The following is a 23,243-nucleotide window of genomic DNA, read 5'->3' as shown; positions in this document are numbered from 1 at the left end:
AGTGCTAGGCATCCAAACTCAGGCCCTCACAGTTGTGTGACACTTTACTGAGCCATCACTCTAGCTATAATTAATTCTCAACATATTTTTTCTTCCCCAACCCCCATAAAAACTCTGTGTTCATGAAACATAATTGATTTGTCTCATATTCCTCAGGCTCTGTACTCCTAGTTTCAGCCAGAGATTGGTGACTCCATCTCTTGTATGAGTCAGGAAAGTGACATCAAGAAGCCAGAGGGGTGGGGGAGATAGCTCAGTGGTTAAGGTCATTTGTTCTCTTCCAGAGGACCTGGGTTTGATTCCCAGCACCACGTGGTGGCTCACAGACATGTAACTCAGTTCCAGGGGCTCTTATGCCCTCTTCTGACCTCCTCCTCAGGTACCAGGCGTGAACATGGTGCACATACATACCTGCAGGCAAAACATTTATATATATGTAAAAAAAAATAAATTTTTAAGGAAGAAAAATAATAGCAAAAAGAAACAAGAAGGAATAAGTTCAAGGTTGTGAATACAACCGGGACTCTGGAAGCCTGCAGAAGTCACACATACCCAAAGGGCATTTGAAACCCAGATGAGGTGAGGACCATCAGCCTGCAACCTCTCCCCCAATGAGCATTTTTCTCCAGCCCATGTTCCAGGTTCTTCAATCTTTATGTTACTGTGTAAAGCCTCAAGAGTATACCTCCACCTTTCTAACTCAGAGATGTGGCAAGTTCTATGTACCAACAACAGTTCGGCCATAAGCTGGAGCCTCTCTAGACACCTGCAGAATTCATCAGTTCCTGCAGCCCCAGTGGAGATCGCAGGAATGATTCCCTCTTTCCAAGCATAGATCCCAGGAAACAGTGATTCACAGACTCTACTCTACAGTAACTTGGGTACCATGGCAACGGGGCACCACATCCGGAGCAGATGGTACCACACACTGCCTGTCACATGGTGCCTTTTCTGGCAGGCCTGATCACCTTACCAAAGAGGTCTGCCTATGTGCAACTGGCATGGAGTAGCACCTGGTAACTATATGGTGTAAAATAAGCCCACAGCCAGCAGATAGCAGAGCCAGCTGAGATGCCAGGAGAGGGGCGGGGCTGATGTGGACAGAGTCCAAAGCCGGGGCATGGAGAAGTCAAAACATCACTCTTGCTGTTGCCTGGCCTCTTTGCATGGCTGGGGTGCTGGAAGAATGTGAAGTGAGAACAAAGCCAAAACGACCGCAGGCTGATGATGCGCTGGCATCCAACAGCATGGGACAGTGTCAGCCCTCCTCAGGGGAGGTGACAGCAGCTCCCAGCTGAAGGCACCCGCTGGCAGACCAGCCGCCCTCCACAGTCTACTGCCTGCTCAGTCTTTGGTGGCACGGCACTGCCTGGACAGGTTGATGGAGGGCTACGTGGAAGCCAAGCCAAACCGTCACTGCAAGGCAAGGCCAGCACACCACAGCTAAACGCTGGGCCAAGCTGATGCCGAGATACGGTCCATGGGGCAGGGTCCGTGTCTTCATCGGTGTTAGCCTCCCCTCCCCATGGTCCAGGATTTGGTACCCAATACGCAACAGGAGGCATCCGTTGGAACCAACTGGGTATGTGACGCATATCCAGAAGTGACCTTGGCCTGTGACTGGGATGAGAGGGGAGGGTGTTTTGGAGACAGGATGCTGGTTAATAAAACATTTTGTGAGACATCCTGAGCTCCAGTAACACCAGTGAGATTCTGACGTAGTTAGTCCAGAGTGATAAATGGGTGTTTCATTTCCTGCTTTAGAATTTTTTCCAGTCACAAGACCCTTGGGTGTCTCCCAGGCCCATGGCCAAAGTTTGAATAGAAATGATACGCATGCCTTTCCATGTGGGCAGCGTGTTTCTCTGCTAAAAGAATGATATTTCAACATAGAGTATGTGGGGTTGATTTCTTCTTTCCCCCTCTCCTCCTCTTCATCCCATCCTTCTTCTTCCTCTTCCTTCTCCTCTTCCTCCTTCTTCTCAGGGTTCCTTCTCACCAGAGAGGCTTTTGGAGCGTTCCAAAGGCCAAGGAGCCTGGAGTCACTCCAGCTCCCAAAAGCACTTCCACTTCAGAGAATCATGAGAAGCTACAGGCTACAGGGGTCAGACACATGATGATTAGTCTATATTCTTCATTTCCACATTTATTAAAGACCTCAAAAAAATGCACTGACCCCCCCAAGACAACCCATGATGCAGAATCAGATACTCTGAGAACCCTGGGCAATGCAGCAGTTACCGAATGGCTGGGTAACACAGCCCAAAGTCAAAGGCACAAGGGTTGTTCTGAAAATAGAGATTCAGAAAGCCTAGGAAAACATTCTTATCGATGAGCAGGGCACAGACTGCGGGGTCCTGCTTCATGGTGGCGATCCAGATCCGGAGCATCGGGGTGTGATTCACGCAGCTGCAAGACAGCAGAAGGGAAGCATTGGCAAAGAGGCGTTTAGCACTTTATGCACTGGACTGAAACAAAACTATGGGTCTCTTTGGGAATATGGTAAGCTTAGTTACTATGCAGGAAGCCTGATCTTTGCCAAGGAAAAAGCCTTTCTTGGAACTGTGTGTCCAACTGTTGACATTAATACAATGGCTTCTGTGAAGGTGATAAAATGCTCATGAACTGAGGCAGGGGGATCAAGTGTCTTCCATTCATTGCTGACTGACCGACCAATACCCTCTCAAGCTAACAGTCTTGGGCCATTTGCAGATTTTACTTTTACGGCTTTGAAAAGGAGAGCAGTTTCCCAAACACCTTTACAATAAATAAAATAATCATGAAACCTTGAAATACGGGCCTTTTCAAAGATGCACAGGGGAAGTCGGGTTCTAGGGTCTCCAAGATGATAAGCTAAGGTAAGAGAGCTGGTGGATGGGAGCCAGGACAATCTGGGAGATGAGTTTTTATAACTTATCTGCATGTCTAAATATCCAGTCACCTTATGTCTGATTGGAAGAATACTACTTTTCAAATACTACAAGTGTTCAGCATGCCTAATGTGGCTGGCAGAGATCTGAGTGGGCAGCAGTTCTTGCGTCCGGTGTCACCTCTGAGCTTCGAGGTGACCAAGCTTTAAATAGCCCTGCCACACTTTAAACACGGGAGTGTGATACTCCCGTGATATGTGGCTGCCATTTGTTTACATGAAGAGTGCACACATTGTTTTTGGCACCTTCTGGTTTTTAAAGGTCATTCCTATTTGGGGGATGTGGGATGGGACTCAGGTGTGTGGCATGTGCTGTGACTCCGTAGGCCCAGGTGTGCGGCCACGGGAGGCGCTACAGATGATTTCGTCTGTGTGAATCACAGGGGACAGCAGACTCTGAAGCACCAGGGAGGCTTTTGCACAGAGTCTTAGCCACAGAGATGTAGGTGACACATGAGCCTGTACTTAGTGGGAGAAGAACACAGGTGCGTTTTGGACAAGGAAGCATGCATGAGTGGCTTCCAGCCCTGATTTTTGTTTCACAAATGCTGAGACAGTCCACAGGGGAGTTAGTGGTACCCAGAGCATCTCAACAATTGACATTCAGTGAATTTGCAGTCACATAGTCAAATGTCTTACTCAGCCAGTCCATATACATCCAGCCGCTCAAACCAGGGCCAGAAGAGGTAATCAATCATGGATATTCGGTCTCCACCAAAGAAGGTAGTGCTCTGATATTCAAGAATCTAGAAATATACACAGAACAATAGCCAGTTAATTTACACATTTGCTGACATGTTTACAGATGCTAAATAAAAACGACAGTTAATTACAAGGAAGGAGAGAGAGCTAGCTTGTCAGTGTTCCATTTCCAAGAGACCGCTTCCTCCCTCCGCCAGCATTGGCCTAGCTCCTTCAGGGCCACAGTCTTGGCCACATCCTGTTCCCTGCCTCCCTTCAACACTGAACGAACAACATGGCTGGCTCATTTGACTGGAGTTAGTCAAGAGCAACCCAGGCAGAGATGGCCCAGCCCTTCCCCCAGCCTGGGACAGGCTCCTCCAAGTCCTAGGCTGTCTCCAGATCATCTCAGCTTTGAGCTGGGAAGCTTGCTTTAGGCCAGCATTGCCCATTCCCAGGGACATGAAAAGTGAGCCATTTGCTAAGAAGCAGCAGTAGAAACCCCACTTGCTGGAGTTGTGACCTCATCTCCCACACACTCTTTATACTAAAGGGGATGCTGCACTCTCCAATGGTCATTCTTTTGACCTCTCAACGGGTTCAGATCTAAGGCTGGACAGATCAATGTCGTTCAGTGGGTTCCCTTGCATCCTAGCATTGTCCTTCTGGTATTCAAATTCCTCAAACTTCATGCTACTCAACATCATCAACACTCTATAACAAAATACAAAAATTTCTCAAGTGGGATAAACCAACCCACATAGGTGGACTGTAAGGAAAACACTTTGGACAGACCATAGCCAGAGAGCCACAAGAAAGTGCCTGCAGTTTTCCCAAGCAAAGGCAGTCACTGCTGAACCACGGTTTCCCAAACAGAACAGCTGGAGGCCAAGCTCCCAGCTAAGTCAACTGCTCACACCGGCCTACACAGCTAAGTCAGCTGCTCACACCGGCCTACACAGCTAAGTCATCTGCTCACACCGGCCTACACAGCTAAGTCAGCTGCTCACACCGACCTACACAGCTAAGTCAGCTGCTCACACCGACCTACACAGCTAAGTCAACTGCTCACACCGACCTACACAGCATGCAACCAGCTCAACACCTGTCTCTTGCTGCCAGTGGAGACTGCTGGGCCGAGGGAGCTGTGGAAAGGAGCTGTGCTGATATTTCCATCTTAGATTTGGAGAGCCTGCCGAGGGGCAGAACGTTACAAAGGGTCCAACTGTAAATTCAGGGCTGGGGGAAGGCACAGTAGGTGAAGGGCTTGCCACACAAGCCTAACGAGCTAAATCTGGTCCTCAGAAGCCGTGTAGAAAAGGCTGGCCTGGAGGTGCACACATGTGTTCCCAGCAGTGTTGAGGAGGGGGAAGCAGGTGAATCCTCCAGAATCCCTGTCAGAGAGCTAACCGATTCATCAATCCCCAAGCCAGTGAGGGACCCTATTTCAAAAATCTCAAGGTGGACATCACTGAGCAGAAATGACACCCAAAGCCAGGCACACTCCAAATGCCCTGGCTCTCTTAGCTGTGGTATGATCAGGGCTTTGTTCTCAAAGATCTGCTCAGTGTGCTGAGCTTTACCTCTGATGCAACATGGGACCCAGGACAACCTTTCTCCCACCAGCCACAGTTCTGAGGTTGGAGAGATGGATCAGAGGATAAATGTGCATGCCATGAAAGTGTGAGAACACGTGTTTAAATCCCCAAAACCCAGGTAAAAACAAACAAAAAAATAGTTGAAGCCAGATAGATTAATGAGACCTCTGTAATCCCTGTACTCCTTGCAGATATGAGGCTGAAACTGAGGAATCCAGGGAAGCTCATGGGAAGACACCTTGACTATGCAGAGGAAAACCAAAAGGTTGCCCTCTGACATCCACATATGTATGCTTTCACACACACACACACACACACACACACACACACACACACACACACTTTATACATATACACACACACACACACACTTTATACATATACACAACGATTAATAAAAATATGAATAAGTAAAAAATTTTTAAATAGTAATACAAAATTTGCTCTCTTTTCCCAAGTTACTGAAAAGGACGACGAGAGGTGTGATAAGGAATAACAAAGGAGGAGAAGATGCCTTATTTCCACCCAGGAACCAGAGAAGCCCTTCACCTCCTGCTAGGGAGCTCTCGGGCTCCCCCTAGACGGGTAAAAGAGGAATAACAGCAGGGAACTCAAGTGGGAGAAGTGTGTGGAGCTCCCCCTGGTGGCCATTGGTGGTGTGGTTGAGTGGCCAGGGCTCCCTCTCTTAAGTTAAAGAGAAAAAACATCTTTAAAGGCTTTTGAGAAACAAGTGTTATAGAACTGGGGGAACTTACTTCTTGGACCACGTACTGTTTTGGGCCACATACCACCCCAATTCTGGTAACAGAAGAGCGATTTTAAAAAGCTAATCCCAGACTTCTTTAGACCAAATATTCCAAAAAGTCCAATATAAGATCTTTAACCCTTGCGATGGCCGCCAGCTTTATCCTGCCATCATTTAGTCCATCACCAGGAAATCCTTGGTCTCTGATCCTCAAGCAGTGCTGTGTCTCCCACTGGATGCCCTGTGCTTGGTGGAGGAGGGGAAGAATTCTGAGAGTTGGAAGTCACACACATTTCTGCAAAGGCACAAAGGCACCGTCCAGGACAGAAGCAGTAGAATCAAGCCCGTATCCAGAGGCTACAGCAAAGCACTTGGCTCTGGAACAGAGATCTTTTGAGTTCAGAAGAAAATAAGAGGAGGTTTCAAGATTTAAATTTCAGGCCCTTGCCACACAGAAACTGGACAGCCAAGACTCAACTCACAATGCAGTGAAAGGGTTCCTATGCAAAGAACAACCGCTCCGCTGGGAAGACGGTTGAGAGGTGAGACTCTGGCAGGACCTGACCATTCCCCACCCACCAATTAGGACCAAGTTATTCTATGAAGATGCAAAATACAGCTGCCAAGATCTGAGGATTGATGAGATAATCTGAAAATCCTCGGCTGCAATCCTTTGAATGGGCTGAATGCTTTTATTCAAAATATATTTTGTAAAAGTTACCAAATTATTGTAAAGCAATGGTGGATGCAAACACCAGTGAATACCCTCCACATCTCTGAGGAGGCAGAGGGCTGTCCTGTGCCTGAAAACAATTAGAGAAAGCTCCACAGGAAATACTCCCCTGTTAAAATGCTATACTTCCATACCCACGAGAGACAAGTTAGCACAAAAGTTAAAACAAAAGGAAACAAAAATGTGTTTTAAAAATAGTCAAATAACCTTCAAATATGAGAAACTCTTTAAATGGAACTGTACAAATTAACAAGGAAAGCTAGTATGATCTTAGAGTGGAGATGGACAGCATCCTTGAACAATTTTTACAAGACAGTAAACTTGACCAAGCAGCACAAACAAATGGGCAAAAAATGTCTTTTTGTTTGTAAAGATGAAAATGCAAATTAAACATTATGCATATGACATTATGGCTGAGTATGGCAGAACAGGCCTTTAATGCCAGAACTGGAAAAGCTGAGGCAGGGGGACAGAGAGCCTGGGCTACACAGTGAGTCATTTTTTCTTCTGAAAAAAATGTAGGAAAGATGGGATGGAGGGTGAGGAGGAAAAAAAAGAAGTTAAGATTATGGGTGAAACTTAAACTCAATAAACCACAGGAGCTTTTGAATGGCACACACACTATGTAAGCAGACACCCCTCAGACAAACTGCACACAAGGCGTGTGACTAGGCCATGTGGGAAACTCTGCACGGGAATGCAAGTGATGGGAATACAAAGCAGACCAACAACCATCAAGAAGCTGAACCACAAAGTGCCTTCTGGCCATGGGAAGATGAAGACTTCGGGTCCCCATTCCCTGGGCACTGTGTCAGCCCTCGCTCCATCAAATCTGCTAATGGCTGGAAAGAAACCAGGCAAAACCAGAACTCAGAGCCAATGCCTAACGGCAAGATCACAGACTATGAGGGGAAACCAAAAAACACCAGAAAAAATCTGGCCAGTCTAGAAAGCTACTGCACTGCACTGGACTAGAGATGACGACTACTTCCACGAGAATGGTTTGAGAAAGTCACCGGTAGCAGAAGACCCCCGATAGGTCCTGCCATGCCAGAATCCACCAAGTCGAGAAACACAGAGCCTGGCTCCAGTGTGATGCTCAAGTGGGAAAGTCAATACCGCACAAAATAAAACTGAAAGGGGGACACTTCTTAGAGAAATGATTCAAAAAAAAAAAAAAAGCTAGGACGTTTGTTCCAAGGCAGGTTTGAAGTGTGCCTAGACCAGAGCATCCCAATCGTATAAAATGCTTGCCAGGGTTCAAAACAGGCAGGCAGGAGGGCCGGCTGTTGACTTGATAATCAAAACAGCAAGTTTTATTTATATTATATGAATGTTCAATCTTAAGTGAATTTTTAATATTTTTAAAAGTTTATTGTTGCTATTTTCTGAGACAGAATCTCACTACATAGCTCAGGCTAGCCTCAAACTTATGACCTTCTTATCTTTATCATCTACATGAAGAATTATAGGCCCATACCAACACACCCAGGAAACTGGACATTTTAAAGAAATCAAAAGATCATACAGGTCGTGTTTTAAAAGAAAAACATCACCTGGAGCTTAGGGCCACAAAATTCGAGCTGAGTTTCTTGCTGCGCTACAACATGACAGATATTGCATTGAAGTCTTGGCCCTGGGCTGGGGGGATGGCTCAGTGGGTGTGCACAGGAGAACCTGAGTTCCAATCTCAGGACCACACAAAGCTGGGGAGCGCGTGTCAGGAGCAGCAGTGCTCCTGTGGTGGCTATAGCAGCGAATAACAAAAGACAGGCTCTGTTTCAAATGAGGTGGAAGGCAAGGACCAGCGCCTGAGTGTCCTCTGACCTCCACGGATCCACTGCGGCACAAGCCCACCCGAACCCCCACAGGTGAAAAGAGAGAGAGAGACAGAGACAGAGAGACAGTGACGGAGAGACTATCGGCTTATTTGTCCCTCAGGAAGATCATGTGTGTTCAACGGCTTTTCAGACCACACAAAATCCTGCTTGTAAAACCCACTTGAAGTGTATGGAGACCCACAGCCCACCCAAATCCCATACATGAAATCACACACACACACACACACACACACACAGAATGTCAACTTATTTGTCCCTCAGAAAGACCATGTGAGTTCAATAGCTTTTCAGCCCACACAAAATCCTGCTTGTAAAACCAACATGAAGAACATGGTGGTCCATGCCTTTAATCCTAGCATGCAGGAGGCAAAGGCAGACAGATTTCTATGAGTTCAAGGACAGCCTGGTGTATTTGGTGAGTTCCACGACAGTCAAAGCTACACAATGAGACCCTGTCTCAAACACAAGCAAACCAAACCAAACCATACAGGAGGGAGATGTTGGTGTGAATTAAGGGGCATTTCTTTCAGATGACTGTGGGAAGTTTTGATTTCTCTAGGATCTCCTAGACCCTGTACTCTAGGCCCTAGAGTCTGTACATTAATATTTGGAGGAATGGCTCTCATGTTCACATCCACTGGCCGTTTCGGGTTCTGATATCATGTATGTAGCAGCTAATGTTCTTCCAAACAGAGTGGGACAAACTCCCACCCAAGCCCACCGGAACAAAGCCGGACATTCAGTGGTCCTTACATGGCGACCAGAGCCAAGGCTTCGAGGCCCTGACTAATGACAAAGCAGAAAAGTGTTGTTCAGCACTGGAGCTGGCCACACCTCTTCCCAACTGGGTTCAGAGACAGTACCTTAAAAACCAGCCTTGTGCCCAGCGGCCATGGTGCACGCCTTTAATCCCAGCACTCGGGACGCAGAGGCAGGCGAATCTCTGTGAGTTCAAGGCCAGCCTGGTCTACAGAGCGAGATCCAGGATAGGCACCAAAACTACACAGAGAAACCCTGTCTCGAAAAAATAAAATAAAACAAAACAAAAAACCTGCCTTGCTGGGAGGATGTTCTGCCACTGAAATTGGCAAATGTTATAAATCAAGGTTTTGTTTTTTACTTATTTTTTTCAGGGAGTGTTGTGATATATTCATCACCACCCTGCTGCCTATACATTCCAATATTTTCTGTTAACACTGCCAGCTGAGAAAACTGTGCCCAAGGTCTAGTGCCCAGAACTCTCCTGAGCTCTGTCTCCACATCTCTGTCCTGTACACCACGACACAACAAACTGCATCTTCTCTCCAAGTCCCAGCAGCTTGTGTTTACTGGGTACAAACTTGGAAACCAACCTCACCGTGAGTTCCTCCACCAAAGTCCATCTTGTCTTAGTCGCTTGACACCTCTCCAGTCAAGTCCCCTCTCCAACCTGTCCTCTGTCTTCCCACCAGTGAGCGCAGCAGGAAGGAACCATGACTTCCCTGCCTGGAGTGGGCAGTTACTTCACATCGACTTCAGGATCAAGCGGAAAGTCCTTAGCCAGGGGGAAGGCTTCTGGCTGTGGTACCCTGCTTCTCTGCTCTCTCTCTCACACACACACACCAGCTCTCTCTTCCGCGTGTCTCCAGCCGAGCACTCTACAAACTTGCTTCAAACTGAGCTCAACAGTTGTCTCCATCTCCCTCACTGAGCTTCTGGATATCTTCATGTTTGCATTCGTAGTTAGCTTACAGCCTTTCTGATCTGCAACGTACCAGAGTACTGGTGGCCTGCGCAGGATGCTGCCAAGAGGAAGACAGTGTGCACAAAGCATCACATCATAATGTGTGGCGCAGAACACCAGCTTGATTGGCCTGAGAGAGAGCCCAGCTGAAGAGAAGAGCCATGCCTGGCATCCTGACTTCACAGATCCACACAGAGAGCAGCAAGAACAACCAAGATGTATTTTCAATGATCCCTGGATTCAGGGTTTCGTTTTCAGTTCCGTAATCTGACCCAGTATTCATGGATCATGAGAAAGGAACCAGACAGGATGAGATTGGTTCAGATGAGAGAGAGACTGAGAGAGAGAGAGAGAGAGAGAGAGAGAGAGAGAGAGAGAGAGAGAGAGAGAGAGAGAGAGAGAGAGAGAGATTAGCTGGGTGTGATAACACACACACTTTCAATTCCAGCACTTGGAAGGCAGACAGGTAGATCTCCATGAGTTTAAGGGCTACATAGTGAGACCCTGTCTCAAAAATAAGAAACAAACAAAACCCACCACAACCAAAGAGACAATAACATCTCTCTATTCCGAAAGCTTTCAACTGCTTCTTGTAAAGCAGTGTTGCCCTTCCTGGGCAAAGAATCTCTTATCAGATGCCTTCTTCAACGCTGTGATTAAACACAGTGTTGGTGTAGGTGAAGCAGTTCTGGAACCATCCCCCAGGATTCCTCTTGCACAAGGCTCTGGAATCCAGCAAAGCCACACCTAAAATCATGATCCCACCATCCACTGCCTCTGTGGGGACGTGGCAGCCTCGGGCCTCAGGATAAAAGTTAATATATCTTACCATTCATTTTCCAAAAATACAGCAACTGTACAACTTTAAGACAGGAAAAAAGAGTGTGTATGAATTTAATCTCTTCCTAGTCGATAGAGTCAAATGGAAGAATATTAATAGCTAGCCTTCTCTTAAAGGGATAAAGATAGTTTTCTGGCTGTCAACAGAGGAGCAACCTCACCCATAAAAAGAATTCATTGGTCTCTAGACCAAATGTAAAGAACGCCGAAGGCCCACAGTGTACACTCAGGGTGGGGTGGGTGGTAGGAAGCTCCATTACTGTCCTGGTACAGCAGACTACCAGCAAAGACCTCCTCCTCCATCCACACCACCTTCCATTTCTAAAATGCACAAAACTGATTTTATTCTGGCTATCTCAACTCAAGGATAAATCCTCCAGCCTCCTCTGCTGGAGTCACGACCTGACAACTAAATTCTGGCCCCCGAGGTGGAAGCAGTCACTGGATTTCTGGGTGAGTCCTGTAAGAAGGTCCCACCATTCACTGCTTTTCTCTTCCATTCTCTTTGCTAGAGCCTGGGCAGAAGGTGATGCCGGAAGATCCAGCAGCCATCTTGTTTTTAAGGATGAAAACCTTGCACTAAATGTGACAAAGGAGAAAGATGAGCCTCGGTCCCTGCCAACTTCTTGAGGAAGCACAGAAACTCCCTCCCTCTGGCTTTGTACTGTGATAGAGTAAACCATCCTTAGACACGCCTTCAGCAGTTAGGTCCCACACAGCCGCTAACCAAGACCTCAGCCTCATCGGCAGATAAATCTCAGAGAATGCCACAATGCCACAACGCCAGGAAAGGACAAACTCATTGCTCATCCTTGACAACTCTTCAAAGTGACTCCAAATCAGGCCAGGGAGGCAAGCATCCGCTGGTCACAGTCAGATGGCTAGAAAGGCACCACATCAAAGCTTGGCCCAAAGTCTGCACGTGGACCGTGTCAGGGTATCTTGGTCAGAGACACCACACAGAGCTTAGTCCACCTCCTCTGACGAAAGGCGCTCCTTCATACCTCTTCCAGGTTGCAGAACTCCTGACGCAGGGCAGCCTTCAGATCCGAACACTCTTTCCCGCATCTCAGCGCTACCAGACATTCCTTGGTTAAGTGTGGGACCTAGACAGAGGACACAGGTTCTTAGTGGAGCTGTTGGTGAAAACTGCCCCCACTCTGAGGCCCAGTGAATCGTCCCAACTCCAGCACAGGAGGACTTGGCCATGTGCAGATGTCCCTGTCCTTGGTGAGAGGCTCTGGGGTATCTCTGTGCTTCCAAGGACCACTTCTCACAGCAGCTGCTTGAGCCAAGGGGCTTTAGCAGGGTTCTTGGTGCCCCCTGTTGATCAGCTGACCCCATGCAGTACACTCTTAGCGAGGGCACTTAACCTCTTTAAGCCTCAGTGTTCCTATCTGATAAATGGTTCCATAACAATACCCCCTCCCAGGGCAGTCCAGGGAGGGAATCAATAGTTACAGAAGTTTTAGAACATCCTGAATGTTCAATATATGTCATTAATTAATAGCATAATTAATGTTATTAATAGCAAAGTTGGGTACATGAACTTTTTTGTATGTGCACATGCATGTATGTGTGCATGTTGTGTTCCTGTGTGTGTGTGTGTGTGTGTGTGTGTGTGTGTGTGTGTGTGTAGTGCAAGTTCACACACATGTGCACACACATGCGGCACAAATGCTTGAGTGCCACCAAATGCCTGTGGAGGTCTGAGGACAACTCTCGGCTTCCACCACATGAGTCCAGGGGAATCAAACTTGGGTCATCAGGCTTGGTGGCTCGCTTTTCGAGATAGAATTTCTCAGTGAACTCAGAGTTTGCAGATTCGGGTGGACTAGCTGGCCACTAAGTCCCTGGGATCCTCCTGTGTCCCCCACCCAGCACGGGGATGACAGGAAGGCACTGCCAGGTCGGCCTTTTCTGTGCTGTCGCGGCTCCCAAATCAGGCCCTCGTGCTTGTGCGCCAAGCACTTGACACTGAGCCGTCTCCTTGGCCCGCACTGCGTCGTTCCTCTTTCTTTTCAAAGGGAACTGTCATTTCTGTCACCTTTTCTCCATTATCACGACTGTCCCACTAGTCACACTTCCCAGAGTGCTGTCACTCTCGCCCTGCTGGGAAGGCAGCCTTCCCCCACACAGAACGTCACTCCGATATTTTGTACCTGGAGCTTGAGAAGTAAACGTTCCTGTTAAAGGAATCGTAGTTCCGGCTGTTGCAACACTTCCGTTCCTAGCCACATGCATTTCTGCCGTCCACTATGGACGTCAGTGGTCACACCTGACTCTAATCCCCCGGGAGCTACTCTTCAGGGTTAAAATGAAACTATGTCACGGTTGATTTGAGAATGGACTGAAGTTGGGGGACACAAAGTAAAATCAAGTCTATGAGGCTCCTCATAATTGTGTGTACCTTAGAGAACAGCTCCAGCAGCATCTTCTGGCGAGCTCGTTCATACGGGTCGTATGGAAAGAGCTTCCTTCCTGGGTAGACATCATCCAGGTACTCACAAGCGATGACAGATTCATAGACAAGTTGAGACTGGCTATTCTCCAAGACTGGAATCTGGCCGAAAGGATGTTTTGTATAGTACCAGTCAGGCTTGCATTTTAGGTTAATGTTGACAACTTCATGCCTTAAAAACAAACAAACAAAATACAAAAGGAAAAGTCAGGCTAGAAAAGAGAAGTGTACAGGAAGATGCTCGCCTCGCAAACATGGCTGTAACTTTCGTGCTTAGAGCTGTTTAACGTGAGCATTTTGTGTAAAATATGTGACATGTTTGTGTTTGTTCCTGCGGAGGTGTGGGTTGTTCTGTGGCTTCTCTTTTCCTGTGATCGAATCGCACGCCCGATGTCACCTACTAAGAAGCAGCTGAGGCAAAGAGGGAGCCAGGCTGATTGACTCCATACGCACTCAGCCAGCCACAGCACTGAGAGCTGGAAGCACAAACCCAACAGGACATGGTGGCTCAGGTCTGGAATCCCAGGACCCAGGAGACAGAGGCAGGAGGATTGTAAGTTAGAGAACACATGGGCTACATAGTGAGACCCTGTCTCAAAACCAAAACATTAACAATCACAAAAATATGTTCCGTTTACAGGTCATGACAGACACTGGTGAACGTTAACAGTTGAGATCACAAGGCCCACATCAAGCTGTACACTCAAGTTGAAATCTTAGTCAATTCCTTCCCCTCTCTGTGCTCAGTGTCCGTAACTATTAGGAGGTAATACCTGTACCCATCTCTCAGTATCATTGTGATGATCAAAACAGTGACCACGTGTATCTAGCACATTAATTAGCATACAATCACTTTTCAATCCTCCCCTTCTCGTTATTATTACTGGAGGTTCAAAACCAGGAAGTTACCAGAGGCACAAACACACGTTTCAAAAGAGTAAAGGAAACAAATGGTTACTTTCTTCAAAGCAGTGGCTCTTAACAAGATTATTTTACCTCTTCCACATGCAAGGAATGAATATCAATATCTAGGGACACTTTGATTTTCACCCTCGGAGTGGGGTACGATCCTAGTGGGTAAAGGTAGGAATACTGGCAGACAACCTGGGGTACACAAGACAACCCCCTTTCCTCTCCCCAGCAAAGAATCGTCTGGCCCCAGATGCCGGTCAGTGGCGCTAAGGCTGAGAAACTCCACTCGGAAAGCAGTCCCGGGTCTGGGCACGTAGTATAGTTGGTAACATGCTTGCCCAGCTGCAGGAAGCCCTGGGTTCCATCCCCAGCATCGCACAAGCCGGGCATGGTGACACATTGCTGCTGTAATTCCAACACTCTGGAGGGAAAGCCAGAAGGATCAAAAGTTCAAGGTCATCCTCAGACACATGTGTGGTCAGCCTGTGCTACATAAGACCCTGTTTCAAAACAAACAACAAAACCCCAGAAATATCTGTATCATTTCCTAAGCTGTCAGTTTGTCCCCAAATTAGCAACACATTGTATTGCTCTGATTTTTCTAAAAGCAAACAAAAAGAACAGGTAACCATAGGGCTAAATAGATTTGAGCCAGCAGAGAATAATCTGGAAATGTATGTTATATCTATGCATGTGTACAGAGTTAACATCATTTTATTTAAAATATCTCCATATTGGTCTCCCTATTCATTGACATGAACTGAAACTCGGATGCCAACTCCTACGATGGACTTCCCAAGCCCTGTCACTCCAGAGGCTGGAGCGACACTTGAGTTTTGTGTGTGAGGCAGGGTCTTATGTGGCCAAGGCTGACCTGGAACTTGATATGTAAGCAAGAGCGCTCTTGAACTTCTGATCCCCCTGCCTGGTCCCCCAAGTTCTGAGATCACAGGATGTTCCTCCACACTTGGTTTCAAGTGGTAACTGGGCATGTGAACCAGTGTCTCATGCATGCTGAGACTCCTACCAACTCAGCTACATCCCCAACAAACACTTCCTGAATACCTACTGAGTGCCAGGCTCTCTTCTGGTCCTCCAATGAGGCAGACTCTTCCCCTCCCCCCACTCCTTTCTGTTTATGGTTGCCACAGGGTGGGGGAGAGGTGAAGAGGTGGTAGAAAGAATGAATTGGGAAATGTTGGACATAGCTAAGCACCATGATGAAATAGAACGGTTAATCCACGCTGCTTGGGGCAGAGGTAGGCTTACATCAGTGCAGTGAGGGGGCCTCAATGAGCTTGGCTGTGCCCTTCCTAAATAGTGGGTGGGTGGGGACCAGTTCACCAACAGCATCATTCAATTTACTCTGCCTTGTCTGAAAGTTCATGAAAATCTGATCTGGAAAAGAACTCAGTGTTTCAGGAAAGGCTACACAAAATCAGTCCTTGGAGTCACTCAGCCTCAGAAGAAGAGAAGAGGAGTCCCTCTAGGAGCCCGAGACTTTAAATATCTCTCCCTGGAGATGAGGGGTGAACAACGTGCTCAGGGAACACTTGGCCTCGGTTTCTCACCTGATGCCTTTGGCCTTGAGGACCAGGCGAGTCCTGTGCGAGTAGGGGCAGAACCGCATGCTGTAGATGCGGATCACACCCTCGGGGACTGGCCCTGGGGCACAGCTTCCTGCAGGGAGGGGCAGGGGTGAGAAGATGGAGAATCTGGTTAGCCCTGGGGGGAGGGGACTTGCTAACCTCACGGACATTCCGGGAGGAGTCTGTGTACTGAGCCTCTCAAGTTCCAGAGAGGACACTTGCACACAGTTTTGTGCAGCGGAGCCGTCCAAGTCTGTCTTCTATCCTCTAGTTTACAGGCCAAGGCCCAGTTACTCCTGTCCAGAGAGAGCAGCCCCACCACGCCTCTCCCTCAGCCCGAGGGTCCAAGTCTTGAAGGTTACCTCTCCCCAGGCTTCTGGTGCCATCCCCAGACATCAATCTCCAGGTGTCTATGCAGTACCCGAAAGCTCACAGTCGCCGCCTTGTGGCTCTCTGCTGCTGCTGCCGCTGCCGCTGCCGCTGCCGCTGCCGCTGCTGCTGCTGCTGCTGCTGCTGCTGCTGCTGCTGCTGACTCCAGATGCAGCTGCACTCACTCCAGACCCAAATTGAGTTTCTCAACCGTCGACAGCGCTCTGATGAGGCAGAGAGGAAATGAACTGGGACCGCTGGGGCTGGAGCTAGGATAATCCAGCCCCTCCCAAACGCTGCCCCAGATACGGAAGACCGTAAAGGGGCAAGAGAAACATTACCAAACTTCTTGCTTTAGACACACAGGGAAAGCATTTGGTGGCCCTCACCCACATGACTGGACATTTAAACCCCAACGTGGATTTCAGAAGAATTAAATACAAATTTTCCAGGCTAATAATTTTTCCTTTCCATTACAAATCACCATCTTAAGCAGATAATTGACCATACCTTCTGTATAACGTGTTCAGCTTGCTTTTAAATAAATAAAGAAATAAAGAAATAAATAAGGCCAAACTTTCTCATGGTTTGGCAAATGGAATGAAAGACTTTAGAAGAGACCTCACATCACTCAGAAAGTGAATGTCTGCTTCAATTCCACACTGCTCTCACCTCTCCCTGATACTCTATTTGTGAGATTTCTAACCAAGTTCTGCAAAACTGGCAGTGAATAAGAACAAGATGCCTAGAGACCAAGAGCTGTTTCTGAGTCCTCCTCCAGCCTGACTTTCAGACAGAAGTGCTTTAGTTTTCAAGGACACACAGCCCAGCAACACAGCTCCTGTCTGCATGAGGTTGAGGAGGCAGCTGGCCTGAACTCTGACACTGGTGAGCTGAGAGCTTGAATTCCAGCAGGTGGAAAAGGAATTCCTTTACCTTTCCAGGACTGAGATGAAGTGCAAATGGCTTGCAAACACACATTTTATGGAATGAAAGAAAAGCATTATGTGTTTCATTTACACTCAATTATTTCTGATTTACTTCATTTCCTAACCTGCTGTGCCATGTGATCAATACTAGTCCTCCTTTACAAAAGTGCCTCCAGAAAAATGTTTTTACCAGAAAAATAATTTTTTTGTCCAAAGTGAGAAATTAATAGAGTCAAAGAATTTTAAAAGTCCAAAGACTCTTAAAAGGCCCATTGTCATGGGCTGCAATAGTGGAGAGTTTATGTCCAGAAAAACGCACAGCACATAATGGCAGCCTCATTGTTGGATCTAAATATTTTGTCACTAAAATAACAGAGCCTTTGCTTGAGGCTTATAAGATGGACATCTTTGGGATTCTCACCTCTCCAGAATGTCTTGGATAATAATGATATTTTTTTATGGAATAAGAATCTTTGAAGTCTTTAGAACAAATTAAACCATAGTTTTAGTCAAGAATCCAGTGAATCTGTGGGAGTTCAGCGTAAACGCCAATGCATCATCGATAGTTCCGATATAGGAAGTAGGGAAGAGCAGGAGTGTTTGGATCAATGCTTGGAAGTGCGAAGGTGCCACCTGGTAATGGTTAAGGAAACGGTTAAGTGCCTTGCTGGCACTTTCAACCTGGCAGATGCAGGCATAAGCAGCTACTTCCCTGGAACTGACTTTGATCAAGGACAAGCCTGATGATAAAAGAGGAGCAAGGGACATAGCCATGAGTGTTGGTGAGGAGGGGGCTTCTGAGCAGACTAATGTACCTTCTGTTAGGTCTCAACCCGGGACAATGGACTGAGGAGGTGCCTATTAGCACACCAAAGCAGATGCTGGCCACCAGGTTCGTCCAGCCTCCCTCAGTCCCTACCTGGTACAGGGTCCTCCTGGCTGGTATACCCTGACCCTACCCTAAAGTTCTCCAGCCCAGGGACTCTTCTCCTCTCTTCTTCCCCCTCTCCTCACATGGCCCAACTCAGTCTGCCAGTTAAGTCCACTCCAGACTTTCCCACATGTCTCTGCCTCTGCTGTGTTCTTCCCTACATCTACAATAAAAACCTCAACTTCTTAGAAGCTATCATGTCCTCCTTTTTAATTGCTTTTTTAAAAATTCACCTTTCCCATAAATATAGCAGGTAACTGAGAAAGACACATTCAGATTCTAAAAGGGGAGGCATAAGAGAAAGGCAGATTTTCAAAGTCAAAATGAGCTATTGCTGATCTGTTTGGTGCTTTATTACTTCATTTAACTCTTAACTGGTCCTTTAAGTGTCCTATAGGACTTGATCTGCCATTCAAAGGATGAGTAAACGGTGTGGGGGTTGCTAACAAGATTGAGACTTGTTAAATGTCTCACAACTGGTAAATGTAAGAAAGGAGAAGAATTTTAGCTCTGGGGACAACACTTGTCATCCAGCAGCTTAGTCAGTACCAGAGGCAATGGAATGGACATTCAGAAGACTTCTCCCCACAGAGTAAATGCTTTTCAGGTCTCAGCTGCTCAACTCTTGTAATGCAAAAACAGCTATAGGCAATATACGAATGAATGGGTACAGCTGTGCACCAATAAAACCTTACTTATGGACACTGAGACTGACAGGTGTTTTAATAGCCTATAACTTTTAGAGCTGCTTTATGTTCCTAAGAGTAGAAAGCAGGACATAGAGGTAGCTCCTGTTCTCCCCACCTCCACGCAGAGCTTCCTCTACTGTTTACACCCCAATAGAAGTGGTGCCTTAGTTACAATAGATGTACGTATATTGACACATCACTCCAAGTCCACCATTCACAAACCATTTACTGTGGGTCACTTTTGTACGATTTCTACATCACAATTTATGATTTATATTTTGATATTTTCAGCTACTTAAAACACTATTTTTGAAAAGCATTCTTAGCTCTCTGAGCTGCACAAAATCCAGCAGCTGGCCTGAGTTAGCCTGGCGGTTTTGATTTGGCAGTTTTGATCATTCATAGTTTATGTTGCAATGGCTGAGCTAACAGTGGTCAGAATGGGAATTCCATTTGCAAATGAGAAGGTTCTGTTGTGCCAGAAGAGGCTCTATTTCCCATTTTCCCCTCTCCTTCTAAAGGAAACTAAATCTGAGAGCTGGAAATGCCACTTATTAAAGGCTTACCTAGGGAAGCTGTTGTGGTACATGTTACAATCCTAGAACTTTGAGTCTGAGGCAAAAGGACCACAAATTTGAGGCCAACCAGGACTACATAGTGACCCTGTCTCAAGAAGGAAAAAAAAAGGTATGCCTGTACATGGAAGGTCAAGTCTATTTGGTGCACTTTAGACAGAGGCGGGAAGCATTCTTCATCTGTGGGCAGTACTGTAAGGTCAGGGTCTGCAAATGGGCACTGGAGCCACACAGGCTGTGCAACCTGCCTTTTGACCCTTGGGCAAAATCCTGAGCCTCTTAGTCCTCCACTTTTTCCTTGTTTAAGATGACAACCTTAACGGTATGTCCACGATGGTTTTGAGTGTGGAATGAAATCATGCAGACCTCGTCAGTGGAGTTTTAGCTCAGTGTACCCCAAAATTAAAGAGAAATACTAATGAACAAAAATGCATTTTGGTAGCGGTGCCTTCTCATCAAGAAGACACACATTGCAATAGAGCCTTGCGGGGCATGTCCGAGTGAGACTCCAACCCATGGCCCTCATTTCACCGGTTAGCAGTGTAATGCCGGCTGGATGTGTTGAATGGTGCAGGCTACGTTCCAGTAATGCGATTTTTAATCTCACCAAAGATCACAACAGTTTTCTCAGAAGGATTTTAATCATGACCTTTAAGCTTGTTCTCCACTTCCTCTTAGAGATTCAGTAGGCAACTCCTAAGTGGTTTTCTGCAAAGGTTCTGTCTATGCTATTTCAGGTTTGCATCTCTACTATATTGACCAACTCAAGCCAAAAAAAAAAAATGTAACAAGCTCATAGAAACGTATTCCAAAAGTTTCCAGGCATCTGAAATATAATCATATCCATGGTGTGTGTGTGTGTGTGTCTGTCTGTCTGTCTCTGTCTGTATGTTTTTGTTTTGCTGTGTTTTTTTGTTCCAAGACAGGGTCAACTTGTACACCAGGCTGGCCTCAGACTTAGAGATGATCTACCTGCCTCTTCCTCCAGAGTGCTAGAATTAAAGGCGTGAACTATATGTCTGCCTTGAGTTAAAAAAAAAAAAATCACTAGTCACTTCAGTCTCTAATACTAGCAGAAACTATGTTCCTCTATTTCAGAAACTCTATTACTCTATATGTTCCTCTATTTCAAAGCCTACATGACATGAAGGATTACATTACTGGGTGTTCCATTCTTGCTCACTGAATTCTAGGATCAGATGAGGGAAAGAACTCTATTCTCACATCTGCTGTTAGTCCAGGTTTGCAGGGAGTGGGAATCAGAGGGAATCTGGTGTTACAATGAAGTTGACTTCGGGACATATGGACAAGGTTACTAAAGTTACCACAGGAAGTCCTTTCCCTTCCACTTAAGACAAACTGAGTCAAGGGAGACTTTCTAAAGTACTTACTTGTTTCCCTGATCCTACTTAACTTTATAATATGTAACACATTTATGCATCTTGATAATATTTAAATGATCAAAACAAAATTTCAAGATTTTGACATCAAAGTTTGTAAACTCAAGCAAAAATATCAACATTTTCTGCTAAACCCAAACCATGATAGTGATGTGGCCAAAAAAGGTGGATCTGAATCAAACCATTCCCCAGTATCCACCCAGAATTACTTCCAGGGCCCTCTTTAAACACTAAATTGCATATACTTTATATAAAATGATGTCGTGTTTGCAAATAATCTAACCACATCTGTTGTGGATATGGTTCTGTATAAATAAAACACTGATTGGCCAGTGGCCAGGCAGGAAGTATAGGCGGGACAAGGAGAGATGAGAATTCTGGGAAGTGGAAGGCTGAGTGGGAGAAACATTGCCAGCGGCCACCATGACAAGCAGCATGTGAAGATGCCGGTAAGCCACGAGCCACGTGACAAGGTATAGATTTATGGAAATGGATTAATTAAGATATAAGAACTTAGCAGGAAGCCTGCCACGGCCATACAGTTTGTAAATATAAGCATCTGTGTGTTTATTTTATAAGTGGGCTGTCAAACTGCCGGGGCTTGGTAGGGCCTGGAGAGAAAACTCCAGCTACACACATCCCCCCCCCCCCCCAATACATCAAACCACTTCTAGATTATTTACAATGCCCAACACAGGGAGACTTTGGTTACATTCTATTGCTTAGGGAATACTAACATGAAAAGTCTGAACATATTCAATACATATGCAATTTTTCTTTTCTATTCTAAAGTAGTCAAATTGGAGAATGTGCAATCCACTGATAACAACAGCTCATATTATTCTGTGTTGGCTTAATAACTAAATGCAAGAGCTGTTGAGTAAGAATTTTATAGACATGTAAACTCTTATCTCAAGAGCATCCTTAACAGACTTTACAAGCACAGGCTACATTGGAATCGTATCAGCATTTAATAGCTGCACTGCCTTGGGCAAATAACAAAAAACCTCCTCTACCGATAGTCTAATGCCCCGTCATTCTACTATGTAATGTGGAGGGAAGAGTACCATGCGGTTTAGAAGTTTTATTTGGATCAGTATGGTAAACAATTAATACTTACCATGTGTCTTTCATCTGGCAAGTTTTTTAACATTAGCTGTTATTATGTTTACTAGTATTTGAATGTAGCAGAGAAGACTTTCATAGCCTTTAAAAAACAGGCAGTCCCTGAAATGAAATTCCCCTGCCTCCTTGTGTCCTCATCAGAAAACATAAATCAATTAATGCCAAGCTGAAGGCAGGAACTCCTGTCTGGGGGATGGTACTTGCCAGTCTTCATCCAAGCCAGAAAAAAAAGCAATTTAATTTTGATTACCGGTATCTGGCTTAAAGACTCCTTCTTTGTTCTTCGATTATTGCCTTTTTTTTTTTTTTTTTTTTTTTTTTTTTTTGGTTTTGGCTTTTTGAGACAGGGTTTCTCTGTGTAGACCTAGCTGTCCTGGAACCTGCTCTGTAGCCCAAGCTGGCCTCGAATTTACAGAGATCCACTCTCTCTCACTGCCTCCTGAGTGCTGGGATTAAAGAGCCACCACCACCCGGCTTTTTTTTTTTTTTTTTTTTTTTTTTTTTAATGATTTCTTTACCCTAGTGCTATGTTCTAAGCTCCCTTACACTTTTTTTGTGTGGCAATTTGAGAAAATGAAACATTAGCTATGGTTACATACTTGGGCGTTCTTTTAAAGTGAAAGTGGAAAAAAAACTTAATCCTCTTCTGAGAGCCCAAATTTGAGAAGTTCCCAAAGCTCAGAATTGACCTCAAAATGCTCTTCCCCTCCAATGCACGGCAGGCGAGACTGAACCACCCAGTGGCGGCGTGGCACCCCCCAGGGGTTACCGCTCCACCCCGGTGTTGGGGGGAGTTGGGGAGCCGGGCGGCAGACAGGAAGGCGGGCCCCTTCTCGTACGGCTCTGCTCCGCAATTGGCCGCCGCTCCAGCCAATACCCGACGCGTTTGGAAGAGCGAACCAATAGGCGACCGCGTTACAGCAGCTGGCTGGAGAAATGGCGGCTCGGCCCGCTCTCTGTGGCTACCGAGAGAGGAGGTCGGGAAGCGGACGGGTGCGCCTCAGCATCTGGCCTCACATCCTACTGGAGATCCGCGAGGAGCCGTCGAGGCCTGGCCAGTGGCACAGGTGGCTCCTCCCGGAGCGAGGGCGCTAGTTGTCCCATTTGTGAAGTCAACCGGCTCCCCAGGGTGCGGCCCCACATCACTGTGAGGCTAAATGGCAGGCGCCGAGC

At 46.4% G+C, this 23,243-nt stretch overlaps 1 protein-coding gene across 5 annotated transcripts; it reads right to left on the bottom strand.

Moving 5' to 3' along the window:
- Window positions 1-2,130: 2,130 nt before the first annotated feature.
- Window positions 2,131-23,243, bottom strand: LOC102907238 (glutathione S-transferase omega-2). Of its 5 annotated transcripts, none has more exons than XM_006983304.4 (7): window positions 22,670-23,243; window positions 16,415-16,645; window positions 16,035-16,143; window positions 13,501-13,723; window positions 12,095-12,196; window positions 3,569-3,675; window positions 2,131-2,409 (listed from the first exon to the last, which is right to left on the bottom strand). In XM_006983304.4, the coding sequence occupies exons 2-7, from the start codon at window positions 16,446-16,448 to the stop codon at window positions 2,238-2,240; spliced, it is 747 nt and encodes a 248-aa protein (XP_006983366.1). In that variant the 5' UTR covers window positions 16,449-16,645; window positions 22,670-23,243; the 3' UTR covers window positions 2,131-2,237. The 5 variants fall into 5 exon arrangements, with proteins under 5 accessions (XP_006983366.1, XP_076419387.1, XP_076419386.1 ...); XM_076563272.1 differs by having other exon boundaries at window positions 23,088-23,218; XM_076563271.1 differs by having other exon boundaries at window positions 23,037-23,173.

Source organism: Peromyscus maniculatus, chromosome 1 (assembly GCF_049852395.1).
Source record: "Peromyscus maniculatus bairdii isolate BWxNUB_F1_BW_parent chromosome 1, HU_Pman_BW_mat_3.1, whole genome shotgun sequence".
In the NCBI taxonomy this organism is placed as follows: Eukaryota; Metazoa; Chordata; class Mammalia; order Rodentia; family Cricetidae; genus Peromyscus; species Peromyscus maniculatus.
This window is presented reverse-complemented; position numbering and strand designations above follow the sequence as displayed.